Raw genomic sequence first — 12125 nt, 5'->3', positions numbered from 1 at the left:
CGTGCACACACCCAGTAATTGCCCTCCCCCCTCCCAAAACAACCCGGACACACAAGCAGTAATTGACCATCTCCCCTTTTACCCCAGGCACACACACACACACACACTAACTGGCCCCCTCCACTTACACACCGCAACAGTGCAAGCACCTCCTCGCTGGCAGAGCCCATATGGCAGGCACGGCGAGAGCCGGCAGACAGAAATCAGTTTACAGCAGCGCGGAGACCGGGATGGCGGGAGATGTACACCACACACACACTGGCCGGCGCTCAGAGCGGCTGACAGGAGCGGCGGGGAAACTGACCTGCGGAGAGGCAGTGCGCTCAGTCCATGAGCACGGGCGCCGGAGCGGAGGGTTCAGGCAACAGCAGCGCCAAGTCTGTGATGAATCGGCGCCTCCACGGTGCTCACCTTCTCAACCCACAGTCACAGGCATCAATCACTAACTTAACAGGAAGTGATTGGCTGCTGCGGCAGAGTACGTCCCCGTGGGACTCGCCCATTTCAGAAAAGTGAGTCACCTTCCCTCAAAATCTGGTAAAACACGCGCTATAGCGCGTTTTTGCGATCACTGCTTGTACAGCAGTGTGGAGGTCAGGGCCAGCGTCTCTGCAGCTTCTGTGAAGAGAAAATGGCGCTTGGCAGAGCTGTGAGGGCTAAGCCACGCACCCTCACCGACGCGCTTCAGTCCCGCTCATTTTAGCATATTTATACTTGCAGGGGTCTATATTAAGTGCCCAGGCACTTTTCATATAACACTTACCAGTTTATTTCAGGTCTACATGCTGCCCAGGGCGCCCCCCCTGCGCCCTGTTAGTGCCGCTGTGTGTGTGGGAGCATGGCGCGCAGCGCGACCGCTGCGCGGTACCTCAAGACCTGAAGTCTTCTGTCGTCACTGAAGTCTTCGGTTCTTCTTTTACTCACCCGGCTTCTTTTTACTGGCTCTGCAAGGGGGGTGACGGCGCGGGTTCGGGAACGAGCAGCTAGGCATACCAAGTGATCAGACCCTCTGGAGCTAATGGTGTCCAGTAGCCTAAGAAGCAGAGCCTTTGAACTCACAGAAGTAGGTCTGCTTCTCTCCCCTCACTCCCACGAAGCAAGGAGCCTGTTGCCAGCAAAGCTCCCTGAACATAAAAAACCTAACAAAAGTCTTTTTTCAGAGAAACTTAGTAGAGCTCCCCTGTGTGTGACCAGTCTCCCTGGGCACAGAATCTATCTGGAGTCTGGAGGAGGGGCATAGAGGGAGGAGCCAGTTCACACCCCTTTAAAGTCTTAAAGTGCTCATGTCTCCTGCGGATCCCGTCTATACCCCATGGTTCTTGAATCATCCCCAGCATCCTCTAGGACGTATGAGAAATATGCTTTTAAAAAATCGAATATATAATACTGTGGGTCATAAATAGAAAAACCAACTAGATAATAACTTCAAATATAAATAGATATGATACAGGTTGAGTATTCCTTACCCAAAATGCTTGGGACCAGAAGTATTTTGGATATCGGATTTTCCGTATATTGGAATAATTGTATACCATAATGAGATATTATGGCCATGGGACCTAAGTCATAGCACAGAATGCATTTATGTTTCATATACACCTTATACACACAGCCTGAAGGTCATTTTAGTCAATATTTTTAATAACTTTGTGCATTAAACAAAGTGTGTGTACATTCACACAATTCATTTATGTTTCATATACATCTTATACACATAGCCTGAAGGTCATTTAATACAGTATTTTTAATAACTGTGTATTAAACAAAGTTTGTGTACATTGAGCCATCAGAAAACAAAGGTTTCACTATCTCACTCTCAAAAAATTCCGTATTTCGGAATATTTGGATATGGGATACTCAACCTGTATTAGAAGTCAAAAAAGCACCAAAAAATAAAAAGTATTTAAGATTTCTTATCAGCTCACGCCAGAAAAAGTAGGCGTAATGAAATTGACGAAATGAATGTCGAAAAGCACCAATGTCGAATTGACATTCTTCAATTGAATATACCTTTGTCGAAATGCCGCATTTTTAACATTACAGACATGAAATTGTCGAATAGTCAAAAGTCGAAACTGAAACAGTTTGTCGATAAGTGCCGTATTGAATTGTCGAATCCGATTCGACATGGTTTTTTTGTTCGAAAAAGTCCAGTTTTTCAACAAATTAAGTAATTCGACATCAATTGAATATATCCCTTAGTGAGAAAACATCTATAGTAATAAGTATTTATGTAAGTAAGTAATAAGTATTTTTGCTTTTGCAAAAGCTCTGTCACTGTACCTCTGACCTGTAAGCCAGCTGCCAGGATCCATCATCGCCTTGTCTGAACAGTTCCAAGAATGGATCAGACTTACCAAGAAAATCCTAGAGGAGGGAAAAAGACACAAAAAAAAATAAAAATAAAAAAAATCAGACAAGGCAGGCATTTGTATGCAAATAGAGAAAAGCATCCAAAATAATAATACAATCAAACAAATATCTCTCTCTCTCTAAGGGGTCAATTCAATTTGCTGACAGTTGAATAGCGCCGGGAATTAGCTCCCAGCACTATTCAATACAGTGCCATGTGACACATAATTGTCGGGATTTCTTCTCTCACCCCCGGGGGATGCGAGCAGAAATCCGACAAAAGTGCTGGGCGCGCGTGTCGGGAATCAGCATGGCGCCAGGCAGTTAAGCTGGAGAATGCACTTTCTCCCGACCAACCAACCTGTTAAGTCCGGGAAAACAGGCATTCGCTGACTTAATTTGAGCAGAATTGAATAGCAGCGGGAGCTAACTCCCGGCGCTATTCAACTTTCGGCAAATTGAATTAGCCCCTAAATGACACAACCAAAAGGCAAAACTCTAATTAAAGACTTGTATGCAAATCTAATGCGACAGTGCATCGGTTCACATCATCAGGGACACCTGAAGATGACGAAAATAAATACATTGAAACAGCGGACTGATATGGTCTCCATATGAGAGTCTTTTTTTATCTGAGTTGCCTTTCAGTTGTTTGTATGTTTGGTATTCTCTAGATCTGAGTTACTCATGGAGGGTACTAGGTGCAGTATCTGCATCTTAACTATGGATCTATTTGCGTATAGGTCAAATAGATCCACCAAGGATGCTGTCCTTATACTTTTCCATTAAGATCTGTCATTAAGAAAATAGAGACTCATATGCAAGTTTATTGTTCCACGTTCAACACTGTGGTGACGGAGGTGTTAATTGCCAAGCTTGGAGAGATCAGTTATGATGTGCCCATGTGTAATTAGCAGTTAAATTTTATGACTAAGAATCCACGTTCGGTCGAGATGGGTGCTTCCCTCGTCTGAACTTTTATTAAACACAGGAGTCCCTCAGGCGTGTGTTTTAAGGCCCTTTTTATATACATCTGATTGTACTGCTGCTAGAAAGTCCAGTTCAATTGTAAAACTTGCAGACACTACGATAGTGGGCTTGATTAGTGATTAGGATGAGGACCGCTATAGGTTAGAGGTGGAGCAGCTAGTTTAGTGGGGGGAGGATAATAATTTGCTTTTAAACAGCCAAGAAAACCAATGAGGTAGTGATAGATTTTAGGGAATCTAGGAAATCCACCCTCGGCCATTAGTTTTGAATGGCTCGGAGGAAGAGATGGTCAGTGGAAATACGTTTTTAGGAGTTAAGCTTACCAATGACTTATCATGGTCGCCTCATATTTCAGCTACAGTGGGAAGGCTCAGCAACACCTTTTCTTGAGAAGACTACAGGCAGCTGATTTAACAAGGCCTACTCTTGTAAACTTTATTGCTGCGTAATTAAAAGTCTCCTGACTTGCGCTATCATGGTGTGATACGGGAATTCTAGGGGGGAATTAAATTGTTTTATTGCGCCCGATCTCCCGTCTAAATTGACGGGAGATCACAGTAAGATATTCAATTGTCCCCAATTTTCGTACTGATCACGCCCATTAGAGACCGGTTTAGGCGAGCGTGAATACACGTTTGGCTGCCCAAATTGGTCACTTTACATGCATTTAAGCTCGCCACCTCTGGGGGTAGCGAGCTGCAATTAACTTCTCGCGCTCATCGGCAGCAACAATTGAATAGCTGCCGGCGGGTGCCGGGAGCCACGATAACATTTGAATCTGGCCCCAAGTGTTCTGACCGTGGATCTTTGTCAATGACCTTTGGTCAATGTCTGCCAAAGATTGAGGACATTTTTCTTAGAGGAGTACAGCAAAAGTGAATAAGATAACGGCTCATCCAAGTCATCCATGTGACTGTCACACCCTTTTTTTCTCGTTGCCCTCAAAGAAACATTATAGGTGTCTTAGATGCCGCACCATGCTGGCACAGAACAGTTTCTTTTCTTCTGGAATTGTTAAAATGCAGCAGGATTAATTTAAACTATTTTACTGGAGAATTGAGAGCACATTGTAACTTTATTTACACATTTTTTTTTTTATTGTTGAAGTGACCATAAACTAACTGAATTCAAATGCGAGTGCCTCCACTTATATGTGCTTTTAAAGGTGAGACAGTCACCAAGCATATCCACTATACCACCACCTAGGAAAGCACCTGACAAGTTGGATTAAATGACACGACACTGAGGTGCAACTTGTGTCAGGGGATTTCCTCAGTATTTTATAGCTGATGTGGTGACTGTTTTACCTTTAAAAGCCAGTGTGCAGGTGAGCTCTTAACCAGTAAGCATAACTTAAGTTTACTTTTAATGTGTTTATAATTCTGGGTGCTACAGTAGGACTTTCAGCAAAATTGGGCCCCTTAACGGGGGCTGCAAGCTTAAATGTTTTGATCAAAATATGAACTAAATCACCATGGTTTATTACAGTGCATACAGAGCCTCTGATTTTTATTCAAACAATGTGGTCAGATACCACATGCACCCCAGATCTATGGATGGCAAATACAGTGGACCAATGCCTTTTATACATGCATTTTGTTTTCAGTAGACTGGTGTAATTAGTAGCCCCAGAGGCTGTCACACTATCAGTGGCTCAAATTGAGAAAGAACAAGAGTACAGTCTGCTTCAACTTGGCTCATCAGTATTCTATATAGTATAGGCAGCATTTTATTAAAATACCTTTTTATCTAGGTTCCTTGCCTCCACTTCTAAAATCACAACCCGAGTGTCTTTAATCTCCTCTGCAGTGATCTGGTAGAAAAAGAATCAGGTTAGATCACAAGTCATTGAAACAATACACTACATAAACTCAGACAATTGGATTGTACAGCATATTTGACTTAATATAAAGTTGTACATTTATTGTTAGCTAGTCAAACGTAAAACAAAAACCTATGTCTAACATGGCTTCTATGAAAATATTAACAAATTACTATTTGTTAAGCGCCTCGTTGACAATACATTTTCTAAATCACATGACTAGCTATAGTACATTCTAGGGGCAGGTTTGTAAAAAGGCTGGAGCAATTTCAGGATGAGAACAATGATTTAATAAACGTCATTACAGTATAGACAGAATTTCATAAAGTACTACAGGCATGTGGATTGCAGTCCATAATTGTACTATCGCAAAAGAGATTAAATGTCAGTGCACTGTGATCAAGATAAAAAGGAATGTTTTGGTATTCAGTTAAATCTATTTCTCAAAATCCATCTGAGGGACACTGCTATACCACCTGTGAGCATTTGTCAAACTAAAACTTTGTCCTCCAACATATTGGCCTCAGTTTATAAACAAAGACCATAGGAAATATTTGAATCAAACATTCAAAACATATGAATTTAACAGAATACCAAAAAGCTACTTTCCTCCTACCTGGGGGACACTGCCATACCCTGGGGACATTGTAAAGCTGCACCTAGGAAAAAGGATGCTAAGCTAAAGCTGTGTGCAAACATTCCTCATACAGCTGGTGTCTTTAGAGATAACATTTGTCGAATGTCATGAAATTAGGACACGAATACCATCTTGTACAACCATTTGAACATGGTGGAGGAGTTTGGGAATTCAGAGAAGAGTTTTTAAATTTTTTTTCTTTTTTCCCATTTATTTTTTGACCGGATGGCCTTACATTGGCAGCTGGTATAAATTGGAGTAAGGTCACTCTCTACATAAGGGGTGGGGAGCCTTTGGCCCTCAAGCTGTTTAACTACACATACCAGCATGCCTTGCTACAGTTTTGCTATTTGGCCATGCTAAAACTGTTGCAGGACATGCTGGGATGTGTAGTTCAACAGCAGCTGAAGGGCCGAAGGTTCCCCATCCCTGCTCTACATCTTGTGTGACTGAGTGTGAGCTTACATCAACACTCCCGTGGTATAGGAATTACCTCACCATTGGTAACTGCCTGTTATTCACTCCTTCCACTGAGTTGTAGGCGGGTAACTCCCTGCAACCACCAGGCTCGTACAATGGCACATTTGTCCCACCGGGCTCCTACACAAGCACCTGGAGCTGGCTTACCTAGGGGTATATGTGGTCAAGCTGCTGTAACACCTCCTGGTTGGTGTTGGCAAATTCCCCACTGTCCACTTACTATGGCCCAGAGCTGTGCTTGGTAATGGGCGGAGCTAGGAAACAATGGACTCAAACACAGAACAGATGGGAAACTGAATAGCAATATGTGCTATTCTAGCGACCGGTCACAGGATACACTCCACTTACGGTAATCATGCCCTTTCCAGCAAGTTTTCCCTTCTTCAGTTCCAGTGGCCCTTTCAATTTACGACTGGACACAATCTAGAGACACATTAATACAAGTCTGTTATGGGCAAATTCTATAAAAATTGTAATTATTAATTTATACAGTGCACCCATACTAGGCAACCCTTTACAGACAATATTTAGTATTCACATCAGTTCCTGGTGCAGTGGAGCTTACAATCTATATTTTCTACTACTTGAACACACAGGCCACATACCATGGTTATTTCATTTTGTCCCTAGCCAATTAACCTAACAGTATACATTTGGAATGTGGGAGGAAACAATGACCTTAGCATTGTGAGAAAATAGGATTTTAATTACCTACCGGTAAATCCTTTTCTCGTAGTCCATAAGGGATATTGGGGAGACTTAGTACAATGGGGTATAGACTGGGTCCAAAGGAGCCGGTGCACTTTAAATTTCCTCACTGGGTGTGCTGGCTCCTCCCCTCTATGCCCTCTCCCACAGGTAGTTATAGGTAAAACAGTGCCCGAAGGAGAAAGGACATACAGTGAGATATGAGAGAAGGAACATAAGGAGTGGTGAGATTCATATACCAGCACACCACTAACATACAACAACCAGAGTCGGGCGCCCAATATCCCTTATGGACTACAAAAAAAGGATTTACCGGTAGATAATTAAAATCCTATTTTCTCTAACATCCATAAGGGATATTGGGGAGACTTAGTAGGATGGGGACGTCCCAAAGCTTCCAGAACGTGCGGAGACTGCTGCAGCACCGCCTGTCCAAACTGGGAATCCTCTTTGGCCAGGGTATCAAACTTGTAGAACTTCACAAAAGTGTTCTTCCCGACCAGGTAGCAGCTCGGCATAGTTGCAAGGCGGAGACTCCACAGGCAGCCGCCCAGGAAGAGCCCACCGATCTTAAAGTGTGCGCCTTCAGAGACTGTGGAACAGGTAAGGCTGCCGAAACATAGGCCTGTTGGATAGTAATTAAGGAGATAGTTATATCAATAAGAGAAAAAAACAACAATAATAATAGTAGAATGAATATAAATCATAAGGCCCAAATGGGCGCTTACTAAACCGATGTGTCCCTTGTGTGGGAGTGGGCTGCGCAGTCCCACTAACCAAACGGCCCGTTTAGTAAGCGCCCATTTGGGCCTTATGATTTATATTCATTCTACTATTATTGTTGTTTTTTTCTCTTATTGATATAACTATCTCCTTAATTACATGCTCGATATCTGCAACAAAATATAACACCAGTATAGCAATGATGTAATATCAATATAATGATAGCCTTTTCTTTATCATGGACTTCAAACCATCGTGATACCTCCTTTTTGCAACAGTGATAAATGTATTAACTTTATCAGATAATGATATATTTTTTGTAAGCACGCAAAATAACTTGCTTGATAACTAATTTGACATCTGATGTGTATTAGCTCATAGCAATTATGCAATAACGGTGTAACAATAGCTTTTCCTTACCATGGACTTTAAACTATAAATCTTTTCTGATACCACATTTTGCAACATAAATAAATGTACTAACTTCATCAGCCAAATTATGGTTCTGTAAGCACGCAAAATAACTTGCTTGATAAATAAACTGATACCTGAAGGGTATTAGTTTGACAGGGTTATGTGATTAGTTTATCAGTCTCTATAAGGATCAAACTAACATTGTTTCAAATTTTGAATAGCACCAACTTTTAAGATTTTTTCTTCGTTTGGCTGGTTGACTGATTCTTAGAAACACACCAGCGTTGGTTACAAACTATGTTCACACCATAGAGATTGAAGGTTTTCTCTAGCAACAATACCAGTCAAACATCACCATATATATGTGTTTAAGACACAGCTTACATTTTCTCTTCTAGTCAATTATACTTTGCATGTTTTCAATGCTCTCTCATCCACTAATCTGGACAGCAGAAGCATCTTGGTAGTCATACTCTCTCATTCAGCAGATTACGGCCATACTCCACAGAATACGCCTGATCTCGTCCGATCTTGGAAGCTAAACTGTGGCAGGCCTGGTCAGTAATTGTGTGGGGGACCAACAGCGAACACCAGGTGCAGTAAACAACCCAGCTGAACAGCAGAAGTAAGACACCCCCTCTCTTTAAATCTATCTTTTCTTTCTTCTTATCCGTTTTGAATTTAAATACCTCACTTTGTGATTGTTGAATATGCTATAGCTTCATCTTTAAATACACACCCACACTAAACCAGCAATCTCGTATCTTCAGTCTTTTGCCTGTTGCAAAAAGTCTAATTATACAACAATTATTGAAGTAAATGCCTTTTGGTAACACCACTGCCCAAACAAAGAGCAGCAGGTGCTTAAGGACCTACATAGGCAACATTTTTACCTGCTATATGACATTTCTCCCTCCTTGGAGCATTTACATTACGGAGCAGCTAAACCGAGTCATTATCCCGCTGGGATTAAAAAATACAACCTGTTTCATATCATAGACCGGTTCTTCCCAGTTTGACGCACTAATAACAAATTATTTTCACCAAGGCGTTCCACTTATATATTCTTAGAATAGTAGCATTATTAACATGCACTAATATTCATATTAATGTTTTTTTGTTCATATCTGAGTCACTATATTTTACTATGTTTAATAAAAGTTAAGTTTTAGTGTCTAATTTTTGACAAAGAGTGCCCCAACATAGAGTCTTTCTCCTCTTTTGTTTTGTTGCTTAAACCCACTGACTCTGGGAGCACCACCGACGTGTAATTAGTTCAGTACACTCATTGTACATTGTTAGCCTTAAGTCGGTCACAGACTTAGATCTATTATTGGTCAATGTCTGAAATAATAACCTGTTGCGGAACTATCCTTTAGTAGATAAAACTCTGCCAATTTCTTCTGAAAAAAAAAATTGATAGGGTTGAAATCTGGACCTTAATGGAACCCAGACGTAAGCCCTTATCTACACCAGCCTGCAGGAAACGTAAGAAACGTCCCAAGTGGAACTCTGCAGGCAGATACTTGCGTTCCTCGCACCAAGAGACATATTTCCTCCAGCTAGGATGATAGTGTTTTCATGTAACAGGTTTCCTGACCTGAACCATGGTAGCAATAACCTTTCAGGAAAGGCCCTTGTGAGCTACGATGTTCCGCTCAACCTCCATGCCGTCAAATGAAGTCGCCGTAAGTCCGGGTAGACAAACAGTCCTTGCTGAAGATCGCTTCTTAGTGGTAGAGGCCAAGGGTCTTCAACGGACATGTCCAGAAGTCCACGTACCACGCCCCCCAAGGCCAATCCAGGGCAATCAGAATTGCATGGACTCCTTGATTTCTGATTCGCTAGAGCACCCTTGGGAGCAACGGAATCGAAGGAAACCGGTATACCAGCCAGTAAGGCCAAGGTGACGTCAGTGCATCCACTGCTTTTGCCGGAGTGTCCCCGGTTCGTGAACAATACCAGTGAAGCTTTTTGTGAGTCGAGAAGCCATCATGTCTATCTGTGGGCAGCTCCACTGGTGGATGACCTGCTGGAACACCTGATGGTGGAGTCCTCTCTCTCCCCCGGGAGGAGATTGTAATGACTCAGGAAGACCGCTTCCCAGTTGTCCACACCAGGAATGAAGATTACTGACATTGCTCTTGCACTTCTTTCCACTCAGAGGAGTATCCTTGACACCTATCGCATGCAGGCTCTGCTTTTTGTCCCTCCTTGCAGACTGATGTATGCCACTGCTGTGGCGTTGTCCGACTGAACTTGGATCGTGTGATCCCTAAGCAGAGGAGAGGCCTGAAGCAGAGCATTGTAGATCGCCCAAAGTTCCAAAATATTGATTGGAAGGAGGGCTTCGTGGACTGACCACCTGCCCTGGAACTGCGCCTGTTGGGTGACAGAATCCCATCCTCGCATCCGTCGTGAGGAGGGTCCAATCCAGAAACTCCGGCCTTCCAGGAGATTGGAGGACTGCATCCACCACAGGATGGAAATCCTGGCCTGAGGTGACAGCCAAATCATCCAATGCATGTGACCCGGACTTGCTTAGGAGATCCAATTGAAATATTTTGGCATTGAACCTCTCAAATTGGATCGCCTCGTAAGAGGCAACTATCTTCCCCAACAATCTGATGCAAAGATGGATGGATAGCTGAGCAGGTCGGAGCACCATGTGGACCATCTCCTGAAGTGATCTTGCGTTGATCTCCGGGAGGAACACCTTCTGGGCCACTGTATCTAGTAACATCCCCAGGAACAGGAGCTGCTGAGGTGGCTCCAGGTGGGACTTCTGTAGATTGAGAATCCACCCATGGCGTGACAGAAGTTGGATAGTGTGTTCGATATGAAGCAATAAAAGCTCCCTGGATCTTGCTTTTATCAGAAAAGATCATCCAGGTAAGGGACAACATTGACCGCATGGACCCGGCGTTGGAACATCATCTCCGCCACCACCTTTGTGAATACCCTCGGAGCCATGGACAGGCCAAAATAGTGTAGTGCCTGGAACTGGTAGTGATCGTCCAGTAGGGCAAACCTCAGATAAGCCTGATTGGAATATGAAGATAGACGTCCTTGACATCCAAGGAAACCAGGAATTCCTGTTCTTCCTGGCCCGCAATCAATGCTCTCAAAGATTCCATTTTGAACTTGAACACCTTTAGGTAAGGGTTCAAAGACTTTAGATTCAAAATAGGTCGTATCGAGCCGTCCTGCTTTGGTACCACAAACAGGTTGGAGTAATGACCCCTGCCTCGTTGTGGTATTGGTACTGGAACAATGACGTGGGACTGGACAAACTTTCGGATGGCATGTTACAACGTAACCTGCATATCCTCCAAAGCTGGCAAGCTTGATTTGAAAAATCATTTGGGAGGAGCACTGTCAAACTCCAGCTTGTAGACCTGAGAAATGAGGTCCCTGACCCAGGTATCCTGGAAGGAGTTTCCCAAATGCGGCTGAAGTGACATAGTCGAGATCTCCTCGGGGTGGGCGGGCACCGTCATGCTGAGGACTTTGTGGAAGCAGAACTGGTGCTCTGTTCCTGAGAACCGGTGGTTGCAGGTCTTTCTGACTTACCTCTGGTGCCTCTATTCGCATTGGAGGCACTTCTGGCTCTAGATTGAAATTTGCTAGACCGAAAGGACTGGACAGCCAGCCCGGGGTAGGAACGCGGATTTCCCAGCAGTGACTTTGGAAATCCACGTATCCAACTCAACCCCAAAGAGCCATACCCAGAAAAGGGGAGGGATTCCACACTGCGCTTGGATTCTGCGTCTGCTATCCACTGACGCAACCAAAAGGCCCTGCGCGCCGACACTGCCATGGCAGAAGTCCTAGCATTAATATTGCCCATCTCCTTGAGTGAGTCACACAGGACGCGTGCAGTGTCCTAAATGTGCTTCAGGAGAGTCACCGTAGTGATCAGAGGCATACCTCCGGAGAGGCCCTCCTGAATTTGAGAAGCCCATGTGTGAATGGCACGGATCATCCAGCAACCCGCTA

General features: G+C 43.6%; 1 protein-coding gene and 1 pseudogene across 4 annotated transcripts in view; one reads left to right on the top strand and one right to left on the bottom strand.

Annotated features, from left to right (window-relative positions):
- Positions 1 to 12125, bottom strand: part of CPNE1 (copine 1) — a 261443-nt gene that overhangs the window by 61119 nt on the left and 188199 nt on the right. For all 4 annotated transcript variants that reach the window (XM_063960168.1, XM_063960169.1, XM_063960170.1 and 1 more), the window contains 3 exons: positions 6630 to 6704; positions 5084 to 5155; positions 2284 to 2367 (listed from right to left, as the gene is read on the bottom strand). In XM_063960168.1, coding sequence (XP_063816238.1) covers positions 2284 to 2367; positions 5084 to 5155; positions 6630 to 6704 — 231 coding nt within the window. The remainder of the gene's footprint in view (positions 1 to 2283; positions 2368 to 5083; positions 5156 to 6629; positions 6705 to 12125) is intronic.
- On the top strand, positions 8614 to 8732 carry LOC134898061 (5S ribosomal RNA; annotated as a pseudogene).

Source organism: Pseudophryne corroboree, chromosome 3, assembly GCF_028390025.1.
Source record: "Pseudophryne corroboree isolate aPseCor3 chromosome 3, aPseCor3.hap2, whole genome shotgun sequence".
Classification (NCBI taxonomy): Eukaryota; Metazoa; Chordata; class Amphibia; order Anura; family Myobatrachidae; genus Pseudophryne; species Pseudophryne corroboree.
Note: the sequence above shows the minus strand (reverse complement) of the source record. Positions and strands in the feature narration are given on the sequence as shown.